Source organism: Carcharodon carcharias, chromosome 16, assembly GCF_017639515.1.
Source record: "Carcharodon carcharias isolate sCarCar2 chromosome 16, sCarCar2.pri, whole genome shotgun sequence".
Classification (NCBI taxonomy): domain Eukaryota; kingdom Metazoa; phylum Chordata; class Chondrichthyes; order Lamniformes; family Lamnidae; genus Carcharodon; species Carcharodon carcharias.
The window spans coordinates 57244140-57268101 of record NC_054482.1 but is presented as its reverse complement, the minus strand read 5'-3'; the positions used below and the strand labels follow the sequence as shown (position 1 = coordinate 57268101).

At 43.2% G+C, this 23962-nt stretch overlaps 1 protein-coding gene across 4 annotated transcripts in view; it reads left to right on the top strand.

Moving 5' to 3' along the window:
* dnai4 (dynein axonemal intermediate chain 4) overlaps positions 1–23962 on the top strand; it is a 179742-nt gene that overhangs the window by 111157 nt on the left and 44623 nt on the right. For all 4 annotated transcript variants that reach the window (XM_041207630.1, XM_041207629.1, XM_041207632.1 and 1 more), the window contains 4 exons: positions 1635–1789; positions 10504–10590; positions 13275–13426; positions 19526–19683. In XM_041207630.1, the coding sequence (XP_041063564.1) occupies positions 1635–1789; positions 10504–10590; positions 13275–13426; positions 19526–19683 (552 nt within the window). The remainder of the gene's footprint in view (positions 1–1634; positions 1790–10503; positions 10591–13274; positions 13427–19525; positions 19684–23962) is intronic.

Genomic DNA, 23962 nt, shown 5'->3' with positions numbered 1-23962 from the left:
AGCTCTGTTTTCATGCCTTCATAATTACCCTTATTTAAGTTTAAAATACTAGTCTTGAACCCACTCTTCTCTCCCTCAAACTGAATGTAAATTTCAATCATATTATGATCACTGCTACCCAGGGGTGCCTTCACTATGTGGTTATCGATTAATCCTATCCTATTGCACAGGCCTAGTAAAGCTTGCTCCCTGGTTGGCTCCAGAACATGCTGTCCTAAGAAACAATCCCAAAAACATTCTATGAACTACTCATCTATGCTACCTTTGCCCATCTGATTTTTCCAGTCTGTATGCAGATTAAAACGCCCCCATGATACTTGCTGTACCTTTCTGAAAAACTCCCATTATCTCTTCCTTTATACTCTATCCTACCATTTAGTTACAATTAGGGGGCCTGTGCACCACTCCCACAGATGATTTCTTGCCTTTATCATTTCTCTTCTCAACCCACACCACTTCTATATCCTGGTTTCCTGAGCTTAGGTCATCCCTCCCTAATGTGGTAATACATTAATTAACAGAGGCACCTTCATATTTTCCTAGCTTCCGGTCCTTCCTCAATGCCACATGCCCTTCAATATTCAGGTCACAATCTATGTCATCCTGTAGCCATGTCTCTGTACTGGCTATCAGATGATATTTATTTCTGTTTGCACTATCAGTTATGTCTTGTTTCAAATGCTGTATGTATTCAGATACAGAGCCTTTAGTTTTGTCTTTTTATTATTTTTGTAATATCTAGCCATATCTAATTTACTCTTAGATTTGTACTCTCTGTCCCTTCCTGTCAGTCTATCATTTCCCATATTAGTACTTTTCTCTCTTGTCTTGACTCTACTATTTTGTTTGCTACATCTTCCCAAATTTGATCCCTTGCCCCCACTATTTAGCTTAAAACCCTCTACTTCTCTAGTTATGCAGCTCACTAGAACACCAGCCCCAGTATAGTTCAGGTGCAGACCATGCCAACAGTACACCTCCACTTTCCCCAGTACTGGTGCTAGTGTCCCACAAACCAGAATCTACTTCTCCCACACCAACCTTTGTTCTATGCAATCATTTATCTAATCTTATTTGACCTATGCCAATTTGCACATTGCTCAGGTAATAATCTAGTTCCCTTAATTAACTATATACAGCTGCTCCCCAGTGGATAGCTTCTATCACCCTGCTTGGTCCCCTGAATGAGATTTAGAATTTAAACATTACTTACAGTTAAATACAAATAATGTTAGATTTTTGGAAAGAGATTTAACTCAACTCACCAAACTCCCAGCACCCCCATAGATGTCACACTCCAATGCTAGGTAGTACTGATATGTCTGCATTTATATGTTGTGAAATTAAACGCAATAGCTGAGCCCAGGTGCAGAAAAACCAGTTCAAGCTCATTTCCTTAATTAACTGTCTACAGCTGCTACCCAGTGGATAGCTTCTACTTCGCTGTTTCAGCCCCTGGATGAGGTTTAGAATTTAAGCAATACTTACTGTTAAGTGTTAAATACAAACAATATTGGCTTTTTAGAAAGAGATTTAAGCCCTCAACTCATCAAATTTATAGTACTTCGTTGAAGTCCCACTCTCATTAGGAAGCATCTACTCTACGCTAATATTTAACTCTTGATATTACCTAGATCCAGATGGTCCATCTAATGCAGAGGAAGAGGTAGTCGACAGCATAATGCTGCTGGATATCATGAGCCCAAGATTGCAGCCACTATGGTCTTTTACCTGTAGTCTCACCAAGGGACGCAATGTTAGCTGCATGGTTTGGAACAAACATAACTTGGTGAGTAAACTTAAGGAGACAACAAATTAAATCATCATGAAGATTAACACATACAGCAGTAATGTTAAATGGCTGGTGTATATGCGTTAATGTGATACCTAGAAATTTGATTGCACCAGAAATCCGTCCCTAGGGAGCAGCAATTTATCCACCTGTTTACATGGGCACAGGGACCATGTAAAATTGATACTGGTGGTTTGTTATGATGGGTCAGCCGTGCATCCAACACTCCTCTCGCTACTTATTGGTGCCATTTGGGGGTTGGGAGGGAGGAAATCCGGGCATCTCTAAAGACATTTAAAGGCAGCCTGCCCCAAAAGTGTTGATGCACTGTGGCTGTTGATGGGGCGAATGCTTGTGAAGGGAGAAATGGCTGAAATATCTGTAGGATTGGCCCAGGGGTTCTTTGATGCTGCTTTGGAGATCCTGGTCTATGTGGTGGGGAGGGAGATGCGGTTTTCCCCTGGAATGAGGGGAGGTGTTGTGGATGGTGGGGCAGGAGAGGGGGAGGAAATGCTGTTCAGTCAATACCCCTGTCACCAGTGGGAAGTAGTTGCAGAGGGGGTCAGTTCAAGGGGCTTAGCTCCCAGCTGTAAAGCTGAAAGAAATTGAATGGCCTCTGCAGAGTTGTCAAGTTAAGAGTTCCATCACTCGCCTCAACTACTCTGTCCTCAAACCTACAACATCTACAGTTCCGCTATTCAGTACTCCCCTCTCCCATTTTCCTTCACTCTCCTGCAATCACTGCACTACACTTCACTCCATTTTCTTCTCCTACTTATAAACTGCTCCTCCTACTCTCACCATTATTCTTACCCTTACCTACACACACTTCACATCTTGCAAACAATATCTGTACTTTTAACCATGACAGGAACAATCTCAAAACACCTCACAAGGGATATAGTAGCATATCATGATTATATTACTCAAGTAGTAACCTAGAGGCCTGAACTAATAGTCCAGAGACATGAGTTCAACACCCACCAAGACAGTTGTGGAACTTAAATTCAATAAATTAAATAAAATCTGAAAATAAAAAGCTAGCATCAGTATGAAACTTCTGGATTGTCATAAAAACCCATCTGGTTCATGAATGTCCTCTATGTCCTTACTTGGCCTGGTCTGCATGTGACTTTTGACCCACATGTGGTTGATTCTTAACTGCACTCTGGAATGGCCTAACAAGCCACAGAGTTGTATTCAAGAAAGCCTATCACCATCATCTTCTGAAGGGTAGTTGGGAAAGGGCAATAAATGCTGACCTTGCCAATGACACTCGCATCCTGTGAATGAATAAATAAGATAAGGCTGCCACTAACACAGCCCCTTCTTCCTTTCTGGAGCAGGTTGCATACAACATGAAGCAGCAGACATCCTCTTCACACTTGAGGAGCGGGTGTTGGACATCATGGGCAATGATTGAGGAGTTTTCTTTTTTTTAATTCATTTACGGGATGTGGGTGTCGCTGGCTAGGCCAGCATTTATTGTCCATCCCTACTTGCCCTTGAGAAGGTGGTGGTGAGCTGTCTTCTTGAACTGTTGCAGTCCACGTAATACAGTGCTGTTAGGGAGGGAGTTCCAGGATTTTGACGCAGCGACAGTGAAGGAATGGTGATATATTTCCAAGCCAGGATGGTGTGTGGCTTGGAGGGGAACTTCCAGGTGGTGGTATTCCCCTCTCTCTAGAACCATAGAATAATACTGCACAGAAAACAGGCCATTCGGCCCTTCTAGTCTGTGCTGAAATATTATTCCGCTAGTCCCATTGACCTGCACCTAGTCCATAACCCTCCAGACCTCTCCCATCCATGTGTCTATCTAATTTATTCTTAAAACTTAAGAGTGAGCCCGCATTTACCATGTCAGATGGTAGCTCGTTCCACACTCTCACCACTCTGAGTGAAGAAGTTCCCCCTAATGTTCTCCCTAAAACTTTCCCCTTTCACCATAAAGCCATGTCCTCTCATGTTTATTTCTCCTAATCTAAGTGGAAAGAGCCTACTCGCATTTACTCTGTTTATACTCCTCATAATTTTGTAAACTTGTACCATATCTCCCCTCATTCTTCTACGCTCCAAGGAATAAAATCCTAACCTGTTTAATCTTTCCCTGTAACTCAACTCCTTAAGACCCGGCAACATCCTAGTAAATCTTCTCTGCACTCTCTCAATCTTACTGATATCCTTCCTGTAGTTAGGCAACCAGAACTGCACAATACTCCAAAGTTGGCCTCACCAATGTCTTATACAACCTCACCATAACATCCCAACTCCTATAATTAATACTTTGATTTATGAAGGCCAGTATGCCAATTGCTTTCTTTACAACCTTGTCTACCTGTGACGCCACTTTCAGGGAACTATGTATCTGAACTCCCAGATCCCTTTGTTCCTCTGCACTGCTCAGTGCCCTACCATTTACTGTGTATGTCCTACCTTGGTTTGACCTTCCAAAATGTAACACCTCACACTTTTCTGCATTAAATTCCATCTGCCATTTTCTGGCCCATTTTTCCAGTTGGTCCAGATCTCTCTGCAAGCTTTGAAAGCCTTCCTCGCTGTCCACAACACCTCCAATCTTAGTGTCATCAGCAAACTTGCTGATCCAATTCACCACATTATCATCCAAATCATTGATATAGACAACAAACAACAATGGTCCCAGCACAGATCCCTGAGGCACACTACTAGTCACAGACTTCCAGTCTGAGAAGCAATCATCCACTACCGCTCTCTGTCTTCTCCCACACAGCCAATTTCGAATCCAGTTTACAACCTCTCCATGGAAACCAAGTGTCTGAACCTTCTGAACTAACCTCCCATGTGGGACCTTGTCAAAAGCCTTACTAAAGTCCACGTAGATAACATCCACAGCCTTTCCTTCATCTACTTTCTTGGTAACCTCCTTGAAAAACTCTACAAGGTTCGTTAAACACGACCTACCACGCACAAAGCCATGCTGACTATCCTTAATCAGCCCTTGGCTGTCCAAATAATTATATATCCGATCTCTCAGAACACCTTCCAATAATTTACCTACTACTGACGTCAGGCTCACTGACCTGTAATTACCTGGTTTACTTTTGGAGCCTTTTTTAAACAACGGAACAACATGAGCTACCCTCCAATCCTCTGGCACCTTACCTGTTGCTAAGGACATTTTAAATATTTCTGCCAGGACCCCTGCAATTTCTACATTGGTCTCCCTCAAGGTCCGAGGGAATATCATGTCAGGCCCGGGGAATTTATCTACCTTTATTCGCTGTAAGGCAGCAAGCACCTCCTCCTCTTTAATCTCTATATGTTCCATGAAACTACTGCTTGTTTCCCTTCCTTCCTTATACACTATGCCAGTTTCCTGAGTAAATACTGATGCAAAAACACTGTTTAAAATCTCCCCCATCCCGTGAGGCTCCACACATAGACAACCACTCTGATCTTCAAGGGGACCAATTGTGTCCCTTACTATCCTTTTACTCTTAATATACTTGTAGAAACCCTTTAGGTTTACCTTCACATTATCTTCCAAAGCAACCTCATGTCTTTTTGCCTTCCTGATTTCCTTTTTTAGTATTTTCTTACATTTTCTATACTCTACAAGTACCTCATTTGCTCCTTGTTACCTATACCTGCTATACACCTCTCTCTTCTTCTTAACCAGATCGCCAATATCCCTTGAAAACCAAGGTTCCTTATGCCTGTTAACTTTGCCTTTAATCCTGACAGGAACATGCAAACTCTGCACTCTCAAAATTTCACCTTTGAATGCCTTCCACTTACTGAACACATCCTTGCCAGAAAACAACTTATGCCAATCCACTCTTCCTAGATCCTTTCTCATTTCCACAAAATAGGCCTTTCTCCAATTTAGAATCTCAACTCGAGGACCAGACCTATCCTTATCCATAATTAGCTTAAAACTAATGACATTGTGGTCACTGGACCCAAAATGTTCGCCTACACATATTTCTGTCACCTGACCTGTCTGGTTCCCTAATAGGAGATCAAGTATTGCATCCTCTCTCGTTGGTATCTCTATACATTGATTTAGAAAACTTTCCTGAACACATTTGACAAACTCCAAGCCATCCAGCCCTTTTACGGTATGGGAATCCCAGTCAATATGTGGAAAGTTAAAATCTCCTACTATCACAACTTTCTGTTTCTTACATCGGTCTGCTATCTCTCTACAGATTTGCTTCTCCAATTCTCTCTGACTATTGGGCGATCTATAATACAACCCTACTAGTGTGGTCACACCTTTCCCATTCCTCAGCTCCATCCATATGGCCTCTGTAGACGAGCCCTCCGGGCTGTCCTGCTTACGCACAGCTGTGATATTTTCCCTGACTAGTAATGCCACTCCTCCCCCTTTCATCCCTCCCCCTCTATCACGTCTGAAACAACGGAACCCCTGAACATTGAGCTGCCAGTCCTGCCCCACCTGCAACCAAGTCTCACAAATAGCAATAATGTCGTAATCCCACGTGCCAATCCATGCCCTAAGCTCATCTGCCTTTCCGACAATACTCCTTGCATTGAAATAGATGCACCTGAGAACATTTCCATCACGTACGGACCCTTGATTTCTGTCTATACATGCATTCCTCGCTTGACCTTTATCCTCCTCCACCTCACTACCTGCTCTAACACTCTGGTTCCCCTCCCCCTGCAAATCTAGTTTAAACGCCCCAAAGCAGCACTAGCAAACCTACCCGCAAGAATGTTAGTCCCCCTCCAGTTCAGGTGCAAACCATCCCGTCGGAACAGGTCCCACCTTCCCTGGAACAGGGCCCAATTGTCAAGAAATATGAAGCCCTCCCTCCTGCACCATCTCCTTAGCCACGTATTTAGCCGCATTATCCTCCTATTTCTAGCCTCACTAGCACGTGGAACGGGTAGCACTCCTGAGATCGTAACCCTGGAGGTCCTGTCCTTCAACTTAGCACCTAACTCCCTAAACTCTCTTTGCAGGACCTCTTCCTCCTTCCTATCCACATCATTGGTCCCTAATGGACCACGACATCTGGCTGCTCACCCTCCCTCCTGAGAATACTGAGAACTCGATCCGAGATATCGTGGACCCTGGCACCAGGGAGGCAACAGACCATCTGGGATTCTCGATCTCTCCCACAGAACCTCCTATTTGTCCCCCTAACTATCGAATCCCCTATCACTACTGCTCTCCTCTTTTCCCTCCCTCCTTTCTGAGATGAGGGTCCAGTCTCGGTGCCAGAGATGCGACCACTACAACTTGTCCCTGGTAGGTCGTCCCCACCAACAGTATCCAAAATGGTATACCTCTTGATGGGAACGGCCACAGGGGTGCTCTGCTCTTTCTGTCTATTCCCCTTCCCTCTCCTGACATTCACCCAGCTGCCTGCCTTCTAACTTGTAGGGGTGACTGTCTCCCTGAAACTCCTGTCTATTACTGCCTCTGCCTCCCGTAAGATCCGAAGTTCATCCAGCTCCAGCTCCAGTTCCCTAACTCAGTTTGTCAGGAGCTGCAGCTGGATGCACCTTTTGCAGGTGTAGTCATCAGGGACAATTGTGCTGTCCATGACTTCCCACATGCTGCATTCGGAGCACTCGACTGCCCCAACTGCTGCCTCCATTACCTACTCCCAATTTACTTAAAGGACTTTACGTGGCCCTACCCCGCTGGGAGCAAGCTCATCCTCAGCCTCTCGAGCCAAAGCCTCAAAGCTCCACTCCTTCACTGGGCCGCTTACACACTGGTCGCTCCTCTTCTGCTTCCCCTCCTTTTATTTTCAATCTCCGCACTCTTTTTCAACTGACCTGCCTTCAAGATCCGCGCTCTTTTTCAAATGTTGAGTGCAAGAGTCCTTCTCCTCAGTTCCCTCCTGAGTTGTGGTGACTGTGCTGACTTCTCCCAGAATGCTTCTGTCACTTTTCACCAGTGCCCTCTGTTGGATGCCTTCCTCCTGTTGAGTGCAAGAGTCCTTCTCCTCGATTCCCTCCTGAGTCATGGTGACTGCGCTGACTTCTCCCAGAATGCTTCAGTCACTTTTCACCAGTGCCCTCTTTCCTCCTAGATGGTAGTGGTCATGGGTTTGGAAGGTGCTGCCTAAAGAGCCTTGGTGAGTTTCTGCAGTGCATCTTGTAGATGGCACACACTGCTGCCACTGTTCATCTGTGTGGTGGGATTGAATGTTTGTGGATGGGGTGCCAATCAAGCGGGCTGCTTTGTCTTGGATGGTATCAAGCTTCTTGAGTGTTGTAGGAGCTGCATTCATCCAGGCAAGTGGAGATTAATCCGTCGCATTCCTGATTTGTGCCTTGTAGGTGATGAATAGGCTTTGGGGAGTCAGGAGGTGAGTTACTTGCCACAGTATTTCTAACTTCTGACCTGCTCTTGTAGACACAGTATTTAAATGACTAGACCAGTTCAGTTTCTGGTCAATGGTAACCCTCAGGATAGGGAACTATTGTGCAGGGTCACTTCACACCCTATCTACTTTTGCCCTTATAATCTCATTGTGTTTTAAATGCATTCTTGGAGTGTGGTCAAACCTTGCCTTTATTTCCCATCCTAGAGAAAGTGGTGGGTCAGCCTTCTTCTTGAACCAAATTGATTCTGTGCTGAAAGTGCATCCAAAATGCTGTTGGGTATCTCATCTACGCACTCTGCACACTTTCAGAAGCCACTTATCTCTCTCTGTACTCAGAAGAAAAGCTAACCTTTGTCCCTTTCTTTTATCTCACACACTAAAATTGTCAAGTTTCATGTCAGTGCAGGAAGAGGATAACAGCGTTCCTAAAGATGCTAGATCACCAGATCTGATCTTAGCAAGCACCAGCTCAGAGACTGGCATTACGAGCAATTTAGAGGGTACACTAGAGAAAACAATATTGCATGATGAATTCTCTGGATAAGGTTTTTTATTCTTTTGTGGGATATGAACATAGCTGACATGGCCAATAGTTGTTGCTCAACCCAGTTGCCCTTAAGAAGGTGGTGCTGAGCTGTCTTCTTGAACCACTGCAGTCCATCTGGTGTGGGTACACCCACAGTGCTGTTACAAATGTTTTGCAAAGATGGTAGATGGGATAGGACACTACAGGTGCCAGCTTGCTAAAGGATGAAATCACATCCTGGCTTTGCTACAGAAGTCTCAGTTGCTGTCTTTGAAGGCTACTGAAGAAGTATGCCAATGAACTTGCATGCAATGACTGAGAGCATGGAGAAGTACAACTCCATCTTGTCGCTGTGTTTCACTCACAGCATGGAGACCATTCTGTCAAATTTGGAGCAAATGGTTAGCTCCATGAATACAATAGTGGGGCCCACCATATTGGAGCCTCTGATGACATCTTTGGCAATTGCCAAAGAAGATCACACTGCTGCTATTTTGGGTCTGGGGTCCAGTCTTGACAGAAACCTCCTGAGCATTAGCCCACTAAGACCATATGAGTGTCCTCAGTGGAAGCTCAGCAGTGTTCCGCCATTCAATCTTGTAGATGTACTTTGATAAATAATTGAGCACAAAGACAAGTCTTCACAACATTGATTTTAATTATTTCCACCGACTGTTAGTCAGATCTTGCATTATTAAGTAAAATTTCTGTTTTCTATGTTTGCCATGTCTCTAGTCAGCTGAGGGAAAGACACATGAGGGGACATGTTCTTAAAATTTTTGTTTACCTTTAATCAATGTTTCATAAGCGAAACTAATCTCCCTGAGGCACTTCTGTGCCTCAGGGAGATTTCTGTGCTCTTTAACGTGCATGTGCGAAGCAGCACTCTCCCGACTCAGGGAACCCCACACCCTCAGCCTGCACAGGGAGTGCTCGGCGCTTCCGTGTGTGCGTCATGCTGGGTGGGTCTTAATTGGCCCGCCCACGTCAAATGGCAGTGCGGATTTGATCTGGGTCATCGGTCAGGTCTGCGCCCGCCCCCGCACAATCCCCTGACGGGGGAAAAATTCAACTCTATAACTCTATGACCCTGTTTGATGCTACTTTGAGATGGCCCCTCTGCCCCTCAGTTCTGCACTGTCTCTTTAAATTTTGGATCCAGTGCTTCTGGGTTCTGAATTTCCTATATGAGGCTCCACTCCTCAGTGTCAGCTCAGCAAGTTATTACACAGAGAAATTGTTTCCATGATCAATCCAGTGCCCTGTGACTCAGTCTCCTAGAAGTCCAAAGGACTCTCAAAGCTGAGACAAGGAAGCCACATGTAAGTCACCAGCTTACCGGGTTACTGAAAATATGAGAGACACGTGTGAGTTTCACTAAATTGGGGAGGCAGGATTAAATCCTGTCAAATTGCATTTAAATTACATAAAAGTGGGCAATTAAGCATATCAGTTAGCTTCTTGCTCTAATGGTGCATTTCCCATTTTGTTACTTTCCACCGCTGACTTAATTGCTTACAGTTTTCTCATCACCGAAAATCTGATGCATAGCCTCCTGCACAATTCTCTGTGCCCACCTATCTTGCCCACTCCAGCAGACTCCACAAAATCCAGCACATGAATTCTGACAGGCACATTGATATTGAGGTTTTTTTGGTAAATACTTTATCAAACTTCAGGTCAGTGGACTTAACCTCTAGTAAATAGATACTGATTAGGTAAATTTTGAAGTATGTTGTTCAGTAACTACTTATACTAATTGTTTAGGACAACTTCATAACAAATAGATATATTATGATGAGTATAAACTATTTTGTTGTGTTGGTATACAGGACCTACTGGCGGTGGGTTATGGGCAATTTGGATATAAGGAACAGAGAGGAGGATTGATTTGCTGTTGGTCACTGAAAAATCCAATGGTGAGTTGAATGAGAGCGTAAGTAGGATTTGCAGATAGTTGTTATAAACTCAGTTGAAACTCCATTGAATGCAAAATTTGTGATGGGCCTAGAACTTCCTTGAAATGTCTCACTGCCATAGCTGCGTATTTTTTTTAAAAAAGTTGCATTCATCAGTGCCATAATCATTAATGAAGAAGATACCCCCAACCTCCAAATCCTAGTAATGAAGAATTTAACACCAAAGTACACCTGCCTCTTGGAACTAATTTTTGCACACCTTGGCCTGTAACTTCTGAGCTCCCCAGCGTCGGATTTGGGGGATACCCCAAAGATGTGCTGGGGTATCCCTCTGGGAAGCTCCAATGTAAGGGTTTGCATGGCAATTGCAACCTCAGACACCCGCACCTCCCCTGACTGGCATCCCCCGACACCGCCCCACCACCCCCAAACCTCTGACACTCCCAACCCCCTGACCTCTGACACCCCCATCCTTCTGACACCCCCCACCCAACCCCAACATCCCCCATGGACTACCGACCACATCCCCCCCACCTCCAGATCTCCAACCGAACACCCCTATCCTTCCAGGGCCTCCGACTGATACCCCAGGATCAACCCCAGATACCTCCAACCTCCAAATCCTATCCACTTACCTTCCCCCGGCCTGCCAATTCCCCTGGCCCTTTAAACTTACCTGCTTTACGGCAGTAAATGCTGTAAAAAAGGGGCTGTGGCCTTCTTGGAAACTCTGGAGCTAGACTTCGCTGGAGCCTGCGAGTAGTCTTTCCTTGCAGGCCCCAAGTAGCTCCTGCGAACGGAAGTGTCAACGTAATTTTCCAGACCAGGTAAGTAGCTATTTATTTATTCTAATTTCTGCGGGCCAGCCCTTTCTGACGCTGGTCGCAAGTTATGGCCCCTTCTCTTGTAAGATCCTCTCTTTGCACTAGTCCATTATCCACATTGCTTTCAGTGCCAATAGGTAGGAAAAAAAAAACAATTTTCCTTTTTGCCACTGTGGTTCAGATTGCTCCCAACAGTTGCCATCATGTCTATTTCCAGCTGTCAAATTCTGTAACAGACTGAGACTCTTATGACCTAAAACCTGTGACATTATTCACTGCCATGCTTAGGGTTACAACTAAACTGAGAATATGTAGCGTGCCCATCAAGGTTTCCAATTACAATTTCATACTGAGATAACATCACCAGATCAATACATACTGGCTAAAGCCACTTGACCAAATTTATTTATGTAAAAATAATACATAGATTCATAAAGATAATAGAATTGGACTCAGTTCCCAATATGTTTATATATCCTTTTATAACAGTGTTTCTTAAAGTGCCAGACAAGGACCATGATCTTCGGATGAAAGAGTCAGGTTTCTCTCTTCTGAAGACCTTCAAGATTAGATACAGCTTGTGACAATGCCAGTTCCACTTTACCCATTTGGTTTAGCAACTATTATCAGAAGTTATAGTTAGTAGCTGGCACTATGGTTTTATGTAAAGGCATTTCTTTTGTGTTACAACTATTAGATTTACAGTAGTGAAGCAGATTTTTTTACATCAGAGACGTGAGTTGCTAAAATTTGGATTTGTATCTTCCTCCGTATATTTCACTCCAGACTTGAGTCCGGATCTTTGGAGCGGCGGTGATGATAGTCAGATTGCCGCTGTGCTTGAAAATTCCCCTGAATTGGCGCTGCTGCACATTTTTTCCAAGGTCTTCCGGGCCTTGCTTTCACAGAAATGCGTGACACAGCACAATCAAAGAACTCCCTAGGAGTGGAGCTGGGGCAAGAAAAGACATGCCCCCTTTTTATGGCACTAGCTGCCATATGGTTTGAAGGTCCAGTCTGAATGTTTGTAAATGGCTGAGTGGATAAATGAGTAGTGAATGGGTAGGTAAATATGGGTAGGGTGGGTAGGTTGGTAGGTGGGTAATGGGGAAGGTGGGCGAAGTGGTAGGTGAGTAAGTGGGTGAGGTGAGTGTGTGGCTAGTTTGGTCGGGGTAGTTGGGGTGGGGTTGTCAGGTCTGGTTGGAGAGGGGTAGTCAGATGGTTAGGGAGTAGTCGGGTGGTAAGGGGTTAGTCAGGTGGCCAGGGGGCTATTTGGGGAGTAGTTAGGTGGTCAGGGGTTAGTCGGCTGGTCAGAAGGGTAGTAGTCGAGTTAGGTCAAGGGGGTTAGTCGGATGGTCAGGGGGTAGTCAGGTCCATGTGTGTGGGGTGGTGGGGGGCTTAGTTGGACATTTGGAGGGGTAGTTGGTTCAGAGGTAGTCAGGTATGATCATGGGGATAGTTGGATCTGATTGGAAGGGTAGTCGAGTCTGGTTGTGGGGTTAATTGGGTCGGGTCAGGGAATTTACGCTTTTTAGCGTGCATTTCATGCTGGCTGGCTGTTAATTGGCCAGCCAGTGTGAAATCACAGTTGGGGCGGATCATGGTCCATTTCCCGGCTGCTCCTGGGCCCGCCGATCGTGTGTAAAAGGTAAAATTCAGGCCCATGATTTCCTTTTTTTTTTGAAGCCCCCGAATACATAAAATCAATGAAAGTGAGTCTGCAGCAGATTTTACATCTCTCGATTTTTATTTCTGTTGACTTAGATTTCGTTAGAAGAACAATCTTTTCAGTAAAGATGTGACTTAATAGATTTAATTTTACTTTCCTCGCTAAAAAATTTACCTCTATATTTATGTTAGTGGCCTGAGCGCATCTATAACTGTGAAAGTGGCATTACCGCCCTTGAGTTCTCTGCAGACAGCCCCAATCTGCTGGCTGTGGGTCACTATGATGGAACTGTGGCAATCTACAACATACGCAACCTGGAAAATGGGCTAGTTCTGGACAGCAGGTGAGGACATTGGATGATCATTGTCATCACTTTAGTACACTACCAACCATGTTGTAGTACTTCTTCCTGTATCCTTTCTGTGTTGAAATCGAGACTAATCATACAATCATCCACTAGAACATAAGCAGTAAGAACAGGAGTAGACCATTTAACTGCTCAAGCCTGCTCCTCCATTCATTATGATTAAGGCTGAACTTCTGCCTCAGTTCTACTAAATATGCTCTCCATTTCATTTGACCCCCTGAGAGATCAAAAATATGTCTTTTCTCAGCCTTGAATAAAGTCAATAATGGAGCATCCACAACCCTCTGGAGTAGGGAATTCCAAAGATTCACAACCCTTTGAGTGAAGACACCTCATCTCCATCCTGAATAACCGCTTATTCTATATTACCCATACAGGAGAAAACAACCTCTCAATGTCCTGCCAAGCCCCTTCAGAATCTTGTATGTTTCAATGAGATCACTTCTCATTCTTCTAAACTCCAGAGAGTACATGCTCAATTTATTCAGCCGCTCATCACAGGACAATCCACTCATCCAGGAACTAATCTAGTGAACCTTTGCTGAACCACTCCCAAGGCCAAAACTGTGCACAGTACTCCAGTTGTGGACTCACCAAATTGCTATACAATTGTAGCAAGCCTTCCTTGTTCTTGTACCCCAGTCCCCTTGCAGTAAAGGTGAACATCCCACTTGCCTTCCTAATTGCTAGCTGTACCTGCATGCTAACTTCTGTTCGCAGCCACCCGCAGCCACCCAAGTCTTTCTGAACATCAACATTTGAAAGTTTCATGTCTTTTTAAAAATCTTCTGCTTCTCTATTCTTATTACCAAAGTGAATAACCTCACACTTCACCAAATTATACTCCATTTGTCACTTTGTTTCCCATTCAGTTAAGCTGTCCATATTTATTTGCAATCTCCTTGTGTCCCCTTCACAGCTTACATTCCCAACTAGCTTTGTATCATCAGCAAACTTGGATTCATTACTCTTGGTCCCTTCATCTAAGTTATTAATATAGATTATAAATAGCTGGGACTCCAATGCTAATCCCAGTGGCACTTTAGTCAATCTGCCAACTTGAAAATACCCTGTTTATCCCTACTCTCTGCTTCCTATCCATTAACCAACCTTCCTTTCATGCTAATATATTACCCACAACTCCATGAGCCCTTATCTTCAATATTAACCTTTTATGTGGCACCTTATCACATGCATTTTGGAAATCCAAGTTTATTACATGTGTTGACTTCCCTTTAACTACCCTACTACTTACATTCTCAAAAATCTCACATAAATTTTTCAAACACAATTTCCGATCATGCTAAGATTTTCTTAAGTGCTTCAATAAGGTTTTCTTAATAATAGATTCTGGCATTTTCCCGACACCTGTTCCTCACTCTTATTAATTCCTAGTTACCCTCTATTTCTGCTATGTAGCTTGTGTCTTCTTTTGTGAAGGCAGACACAAAATATTTGTTCGATGTCTCTGCCATTTCCTCATTCTCCATGATAATTTCTCATGCCTCTACTTATAAGGGTTGAGTGTTTATTTTAGCTACTCTCCTTTTTATATACTTCTAAAAGTTCTTACAATCCGTTGTTATATTCCTGGCTAGTTTACTCCTATTTTAATGATATATGGTATATACCAAAGGTATAACTACTGTTCAGGAACTTATAAACTACTCCTATCAGCATTTTCCGAGCCATGTTAATCCTAAACTGCACCTTTGTGAATCTACTTTTAGATATTCTGAGCCAAGATCCTTTCTCACTGTTTTCCTTATGTCATCCTTTAATATCAAGATTATTCCTCCCTTTTTCATACTGCCTGGCTTTTCAAAATATTGTGAACCTTGGAATATTTATTTCCCAACCTTGGTCACCTTGCAACTGTGGCTGGAATTTTCTGGCCTTTTTGAAGGTGGCCTTGGGGGTGGGGTGGGAATGGTTGTGAAATTGTCTGGGGTTCAACAGGTACTGCTTTTACACAGGGTGGATGGCATGCCTTGTGGGAATGGCATGTAGGCATGTAGATCTGAAAACAAGTATGTAAGGCACTTAAAGTGCCAATAGACCAGTATTGTACTGGTCTATTTCAATTTTACACAAAATGCACAGAGCCCCAGCAGGTATATCAGGGCAGCGACAAGATAGCAAGTCAGGTCAGTGTTGAACCCAGCAGCCATTGGGTGAGCAGCATGCTTTCACAGGAAGGCTGGGAAAACATGGCCATAACAATTTGCAGCAAGGAGAGGGAGTTCAGGTGCCGGATCTTTGGTGTTGAATCTCCATATAGCCATTTGGCTGCTGATACTTGGGTGCATTGAAAAGGGGCTCAGTGGGAATGTGTGAGTACTTGGAGGAAGCATCTGAGAGAGTGGCCCTGGAGAACAGGAGTGCCCCCCTACCATTGGCATTGTCCACTGAGGAGAGGGTCCTCCAGCAAGGAACAATTGAAAGGAAGGGAGCAGCAGTCACAGGGATCTGTACATTTGCAACCCCATTGCCACCTGCAGAGGCAGCCTTGGGGTGGTTAAGTGGGAGTAGGCCAGAGACAGAACCACAAGCAGGCTCTTGTAACAGGGATATACAGTCAGAGGATGAGCTACTTCCAGATGTCAGAGTGTCAGTATTGCCAAAGACTGCACCTCTCCTGAGACACTTTCACAGATCCTTTTGCAATGATGGCAGATGAGCTGAGCCTCATTTGTATTATGGTCACCCAATGCCAGTACTGGTGAAGGTCACTGTGGCCCTTAACTTCTACGCCTTCAGTAAATTCCAGGAACCACTTGAGGCATTTGTGGCATTACCCAGTCAGTGTCATATTATCGTATCAAGGTGGTAACCGATGCTGTCTTCAGGAGGGCCAGCAAATACATCCATTATTGTGCTGATCCAGACAATCAGTCTGAGAGAGTCAGAGGATTCCCCCAGGTGCAAGCTACAATACACTATGGGCATGTGTCCATTAAGGCTCCCATTGGCCAGCCAGTGGCCTTCATTAACAGTAAAGGATTCTATTTCCTCAATGTCCATTTTGTCTGCAACTCCCATCAATGTATCCTGCAGGTGTGTGCTAGGTACCCTGGAAACAGCCATGATGCTACATACTCCTAGGTGCCCGAGCTTCACATGCCCCTGCGCCCCAGGTTGGATTCTTGGTGACAAGGACTACCCACTAAAGAGATGGCTACTAACTTCAGTGAGGAACCTAGGACAGAAGCAGAAGAGAAATACAACATCAGTCACATAATGACCTAAGCCACCATCAAGCAAACCATATTTCTCCTGAAGCTGAGATTCAGGTGACTAGATTGAGCTCTTCAATATGCATCAGCAGGAGTCTGCTGGATTGTGATGGTCTGCTGCAACTTGCACAATCTGACACTGCATAGGGGAAATATTCTGGCCAATGAGGATATAGTGAAACACAAGGCATCCTCAGATGATGTTGAGGAAGCTGATGACTAGCTGCAACATCCTGAAAGACATGAGGGGTCGCATGGAAGGTGCAATGATTTAGGTTCAAAGGAGGCTTAGGAGGTGCTCATACATACACATTTCAGATGACCCTTCCCACATCATCCTTCTAATCAAATAAAGCTCCACCTTCACTGTCTGCTGTTGCCATTTACCTCAGTTGCAGCACAGGCTCTTGCATCCAGTGTTACCTGGTTTTGGCATGGTCAGTATGATCTCTTCAGGAGATCTTTTTTTATCTTTTCATGGGATGTGGGTATTGCTGGCTAGGCCAGCTTTTATTGCCCATCCCTAATTGCCCTTGAGAAGGTGGTAGTTAGCTGCCTTCTTGAACCACTGCAGTCTTTGTGGTGCAGCTATACCCACTGTGCTGTTAGGGAGGGAGTTCTAGGATTTTGACATAGTGAAGGAATGGCAATATAGTCCCAATCAGGATGATGTGTGGCTTGGAGGAGAACTTGCAGGTGGTGGTGTTCCTATGCATCTGCTGCCCTGTCCTTCTAGGTGGTAGAGGTCACTGGTTTGGAAGGTGCTGCTTAAGGAGCCTTGGTGAGTTGCTGTAGTGCATCTTGTAGATGGTACACACTGCTGCAACAGTGCGTTGGCAGTGAAGGGAGTACATGTTGAAGGTGGTGGATAGGGTGCCAATCAAGCAGGCTGTTTTGTCCTGATAATGATTTTAATCTCACTGGTAAATACTGAGGCAAAGTAATTATTTAATATTTCTGCCATTTCACTGTTGTGTGCGTTTGCCATGTGGTCCTATCAGTATCCTGACTTTTTTTCATTTGCTATTTTTTGTCTCTGTAGAATACTTTACCATTTCTTTTCATATTCCTTGATCAGTTGATTCCATAGCTTCTCTTTACCTTTGTATTTGATTTTTTTGACTTTTTCCTTAACTTTTCATATTCCCTTTTGCCATCCTTTCTTTTGTTGTCTATGTACTTAGTGCATGGATTTCTCTTTAGTTTCAATTCTGCCTTTATTTATTTAAGCATCAGTATTCATTCTTGCCTTTAAGTGGGATATATTTCTTGTAGAATCTATTAATCACTGCTTCAAATATTTTCTAGGGCTGTTTCGTTTCTTTGTTAACAAATGTTTTCAGGTTTTGCCTAGTTTCATTTCATCCCCTTAGCATTCTTTTCTAATTTATTACTTTGATCTTTGGCTTGCATTCTTCCTTCTCAATCTGTATGTTAAACCTTATTTTGCTGTGACCACTGTTGCTTAGATGTTCCCCTTGGCTTACCACTCTGTTTTGGTTTATTTCCTATTCCAAGATCCAGCAGTGCTCCCTCTTTTTTGTTAGGATTTTTATATACTGCACACATCACCTCAAGTCACCTTACTCCTCAAGTGGTCTTCTGCTCTCTCTATTCTTTCAACTTTAGTCAGGTCTTTTATTATGAGCCTTCACCTTTCACCAAGATTTCTCAACTTGAAGGGTCAAGCTGCCTTTTGGTATACTGAAACAATATAAAATTCAAAAACTGATATGGTAGGAGGAAAAGACATTTAAAAATAGTACATTAAAGTAGTTAAAGTAAACTAAGCTTAGGATACAGTATAGTATAAGAAATTTTAAAATAGAATGCAGATAATTTATTACTGAAAGCAAATAAATCATACTTAAATATTGTATAAATTCTTAATTTATGGGTAAACAATTTGTAACAAGGCTATCATCACTGATTATGGCATCAAAATATTCAACATTGATTTGTTTGATATTTAATCACTTAATGCTTTGATTATCCATTATTTTATGATCATATTTTTATTCTGCAATCATCCTTTTATTAATAAAATATACTATAGAGTTCACTACAAATTCTGTAATGCAGTTTGTTTACTATTGTATGTCGTAATCCTATTCCTAGGATAGGAACAAGAAAATCCAGCAGGACTCCCAGTTATCACTGCCCATTACCCCTATTCAAACTAGTGAAATGGAAAAATGAGCTGTAGGAAAAGCTGGTCTATCAAGCCTGCCCCACATAATGTCAAGAACATAATGATTAGTCATTTGCTTCCCTGGAAGACATGTAAATCTCCTCAGAGAGGCAAAAAAAGCAGGAAAAAAACGTAGGGTCAAAAAGGGGGAAAATAATTGAACATTGACAGGAAGGAAGAGACCAGCTGGTCCTTTGAGGTTCACACATCGCATAATCTCAATGGCTGGAGAGCTGTAACTGGACACTCTCTCTCCACATATCTGGTTTCATAATTGCTTTAGAATGGTTTTGAAGACAACCCACTTTTCCTCAGTATGTATTTATCTATTAAATATTCAGTCCACTTTAGCCATTTTGTAAAATTAGCCTGCTGATAATCAGGAACCAACATTAGATTATCTGCAGCAAAACGTGCATATATGTTTAGATTCAGAAAGAAAAATCCAAGTTGAATAATTTTCCAGGCTCATAGTGAGAAGTGCCCATTCGGTGATTTTTTATTTAACTGCATTTTGATTCCAGTCTGCAAATATTGACAAAACTGATTTCCTGCTAAAATGTTTGATTTAATGTTTTCAGATAGATGCTTCAAAATTAAAGTTTTTAATTTGAGAATTTTCATTGTGACCATTTTAATTATTTACAGTAATGATCAGAATAAACATATTGGCCCAGTCTGGCAGCTGAAGTGGACTGAACAGGACAGAAATTCCAAAGAGGATGAAAAGGAGGGGACCTTGATCTCCATAGCTGCAGATGGCAGGATTGCCAAATGGACTCTTGCAAAAGGACTGGAATCATCAGGTATGTCTAGCATTCAATGCTGTGTTATCAGTGGTGGCCAGAGGCAGTTAACAGGTGTTTAATTTACCATATTTAAGCTACCAAAAAAGTACATCTGAATGATAGTCTGGTGATTCAGTTGGTTAGATGCTGGCCTTTTAGTTTAGATTAAATCTACATTCCCTAAGAACATACAGTTCATTACAACACTGTTATGTGCTCAATTTGCCTCAGTGCTCCTAGGTTGTTGAGGGAAAAATCAGTCCCTATTCCTAATTACTGTCAAGTAACTCTCACTGAAAAGTGCCTGCATGCAGAAAGCAAAAAGTAGGATGAGGCATGTTTCTAAAGAATAGGCCAGGCAATCACTATAGGCTGACACTTGAACAATTTTCCATTGTGACAAGGTACCAGTAATGGTGGGGTCTCTGGATTTGAGAAAAATGTCCCTTACTGATTTATTATCAATTCTCCGTCCTTTCCTCAAATCTCTAGCAGTAGAACTAAGGATCAGGAACTCCGACTAATAGAACCCATTTTCCATCATACTCCTAAATCTCAGTTGTGCACCTTTGCACTTTAAGGCTTGAATTATTCTGCATTCTGTGCAAATTTGTCCAAGATGCCTATATATAGGGATTTCATATTTCTCATATCTCAGATCTTAAGTGCTTGATTTTCCCGTGACTCATATTGCTACTTTTGCCTTGATGGACTGAAAATTGGCTTAGGAGTAGCTCCATTTTATGAAGTAACACTGTTTAATATTCAACAATCAGCGCAAAGCTAAAAGAAAATCAAAAATTTCAGAAATGAATAATATAGCACAGTGCACAGCTGAATCAAGCAGGTCATCAATGCCTTCTTCACCAGGGCCAAGCACTTCTGATTGACACAGACAGCATAGGAATGCTTAGGAATTTACAACAGTGGCTACATTCCGTTATGTCCTTGTCCTGTGGCCTCCATTAACCTGTTCTTTGTCCAACTTGAAGCCAAGCCTGCCAACTAGGCTGGTTTCAAAGGGGGGAACCAATTGGTGATGTCACATGCACAGCGTAGAATTAAAATTCCAGTGTGTGGGTGAATCCCAATTTAGGTTCCTTATGCCATTCCAATCTCCTCTTCTCCTGGAAGGTCGGTTAAGTAAAACTTCAGACCAATGCCTCGATTTATAAAGCCAAGGATTCCATATGCTTTTCTTTTAACTGCCTCATCAACTTGTTGTGCCACCAACAAATATTTGAATGTGTTAACCAACAACAGTAGCAACTTATATAGTGCCTTTGACGTAATGAAATGTCCGAACACACTTCACAGGAGAATAATAAAACAAAGTATGACACTGAGCCACGCAATAAGATATTAGGTCAGATAACCAAAAGCTTGACCAAAGAGATACATTTTAAGAAGTGTCTTAAGGAGGAAAGTGAGGTAGAAAGGCAGAAAGGTATAGCGAGGGAATTCCAGAGCTTGAATTAAGGGCACAGCCACCAATGGTGGAGCAATTATAATTGGGAATATTATAATTGGAAACGCACCTAAGTCCAGATTTAGAGGAATGCAGGTATCTCGGAGGGTTGTGGTGCTGGAGGAGATTACAGAGGTAGGGAGGAGCAAGGCCATGGAGGGATTTGAAAACAAGAATGAGAATTTTAAAGTCAAGACATTGCTTGACTGGGTGCCAGTGTGGGTCAGCGAGCACTGGAGTGATAAAGGATTGGAACTTTTTTGCAAGTTAAGACATAGCCAGCAGAGTTTTGGATGACCTCAAATTTACAGAGGGTAGAAAATGCGACACCAGCCAGGAGTGCATTGGAATAGTCAAGCCTAGAGGAAACAAAGGCATGAATGACGGTTTCAGCAGGGCGTTGAAGTCAGACAATGTTACGGAAGTGGAAATATGCAGCCTTAGTGAAGGCAGGAATATGAAGTCATTATCAGGAAGCTCACCTCGGGATCAAATGTAGCATCAAGGTTGTGAATTAACTGGCTTAGTCTCAGAGTATTTACTGGTAGAGGGATGGAGTTGGTAGGTTAGTAGTTAGAAAACAGAGTTGGAGTGGGGACCGAAAAGAATGGCATCCTTCTTCCCAGTGGTTAATGAAATCCCCAAGTACTGCTAGTTTGTGCCAGGTTCCCAGTCCTCTGCCATGACACTTTTACCTTGTGATACTCAACCATCTCCCCACCACCCACCCACACCCTGAAGTCAGCATTTGTATCCTCCTCAGCAGAGTTGGAAGATGACCTCACTTTCTGCCAACCCTCACCACCTGGGTTGCCTTGACACCGGCTCCTCCTCACTTGTGCTGGGTAAAAGTCACCACATGCAGACCCTGCTAATCGACTGTCTTTTACAATTGCCAATAACTGTGCTCGTGTTTTGGAGGGATAGAACTTGTTATGGTCCATTGTCAAAGAATTAACTTGCTCTGAAGTGTCTTCTTCAGGAAAATCTTGCTCCTGAGAAAGACCTAAAATCAGTAGGAAAGGGACAAGAGTTAGCATGGCACTGAAAGGCTATACAGTAGCAGTTTCAAAATGGAGTTTGAGGTTCTCAGCTCTTGAGCTTCTAAAGTGTGATTTATTGAAGTGAATGATGAGTACAAGTAATTGGCGACACCCTGTTCAAATAAACCACCAGCCTCACCTTCCCATTGATCATGGCTCTTCCATGTAATTGTGTGTCCTTTTCTCCAAAATAAAGAAAGGGTGAGAGGATTGTCAGTGTTTTTGAAAAGGAAAGTGAACAAGTGTAGAGATTCTGCAAAGAATGAGCTGAATTTAATGCTCCCCCAATGCACCCTGTGGAGTGGGAAAGCTTAGGATGGAGAGCCCTTCAACTATCCGACTTCCACCCCCCACCCCCATCGATTAAGTCCAGGGTGGGACTTCCTGTTCGGAGGCCAAGTGAGACCATTAAGTGGCCAATTAAGGGACACTTAAGGGCCTTAGCCTGCCACCGCTGGGTGTGTGGAGGGGATGCCATGCCATGTGGGCAAACTGCCAGATATAACCTGGTGGACCTGCCCCTGGCATTGTTGTAGTGAGGTGGAGGGGACCCTCCTGCCCAACGGAGGGAGGCAAGGGCAGCCACTGTGGGAAGATGCTTCCTGACCTTTAAACCAACCTCTCCTTACCCTCCTCACTGGGGCATGCCTTGCCCCATGAGCCCACCCCACTTACCTGGGTTCGGGAGCTCCATGGCTGTTCCTCCTCCTGGGGCCTATTGCAGTACTGACAGTGGCCACCATTCCCAGTGGTGTGGCTGGTACTGAAGAGCTTACGGCTTCTAATTGGCTTGCAACTTTTGGAGGTGGAACATCATCATTCAGGACCTGGGAACAGTGATGCTGACTAGGTAGATCGTGTCAGGGTACCCAATGTTGGGAAATATTATTTCATCCTTATTCTATCCTCTTTCACCAGAACCTCCAAGGAGGTATCAAAAAACCTAGGGGCGATCCTCTGAGATTTCTCGAAGAATAATTCTAACGAACCCTGTTCCAATGAAAGCAAAAGCAGGAAATGCACCCTCCCTTTAAAGGTCTAGTCCTGCTTTAATTCGGCCTTGGAAAGTCCACTGAAAATTGCACAGTCCAAATGAGTGGACTGCCATTTTCTGACACAATCTGACAGGTGGCCTACCAATCACATTGAAATTAGATTGGTCTTCAGACAGCTGATATGATTAGTGTTTGACCTAAACCAGGTTAAAATTCAATATTATCCAAACTGGTCAATTTTAAAACATGGAAAAAACACAAGATTGGCCTAATTTAAACCATTTGGATTATTTTGAATGACCAGATTCATCCTGGATGGACTTGATAGCTTAATGCTAAATCAATTTTTTGACGTAGTACTGCACTATAGTAACCAAGAGCAGCCCAAATTTGTGTTCAGTTAGTTAATCTTATTTGAGGTAGTGGTGAGCCACCACTAATGATTGAATTATTTGATTTTTAAAACACCCACATATCTCCACTAATGCTGTCTGACCTGCTGTGTATTGCCAGCATTTCCTGTTTTCATTTCCAGCAATTCCTGTTTTTACTTCAGATTTTCTGTATCATGTAGCATTTAACTTTTGTAAAAATATTTGCCAGGGTAAGTGCTCCTGATCTCAATCCAGTGATTCCTGCTAGATTTTAACAAGTGTGCAAATTGGATCAGATTGAGCTGGCAGTCTCTCTGCAATTAAATAGCCTACAGATGTTCACTGTCAAGGCCAACACATGGAGTAATGGAGGTAATCCACTGTGAATCACCTCTTTCAATAGAAAGGGAAGAAGCC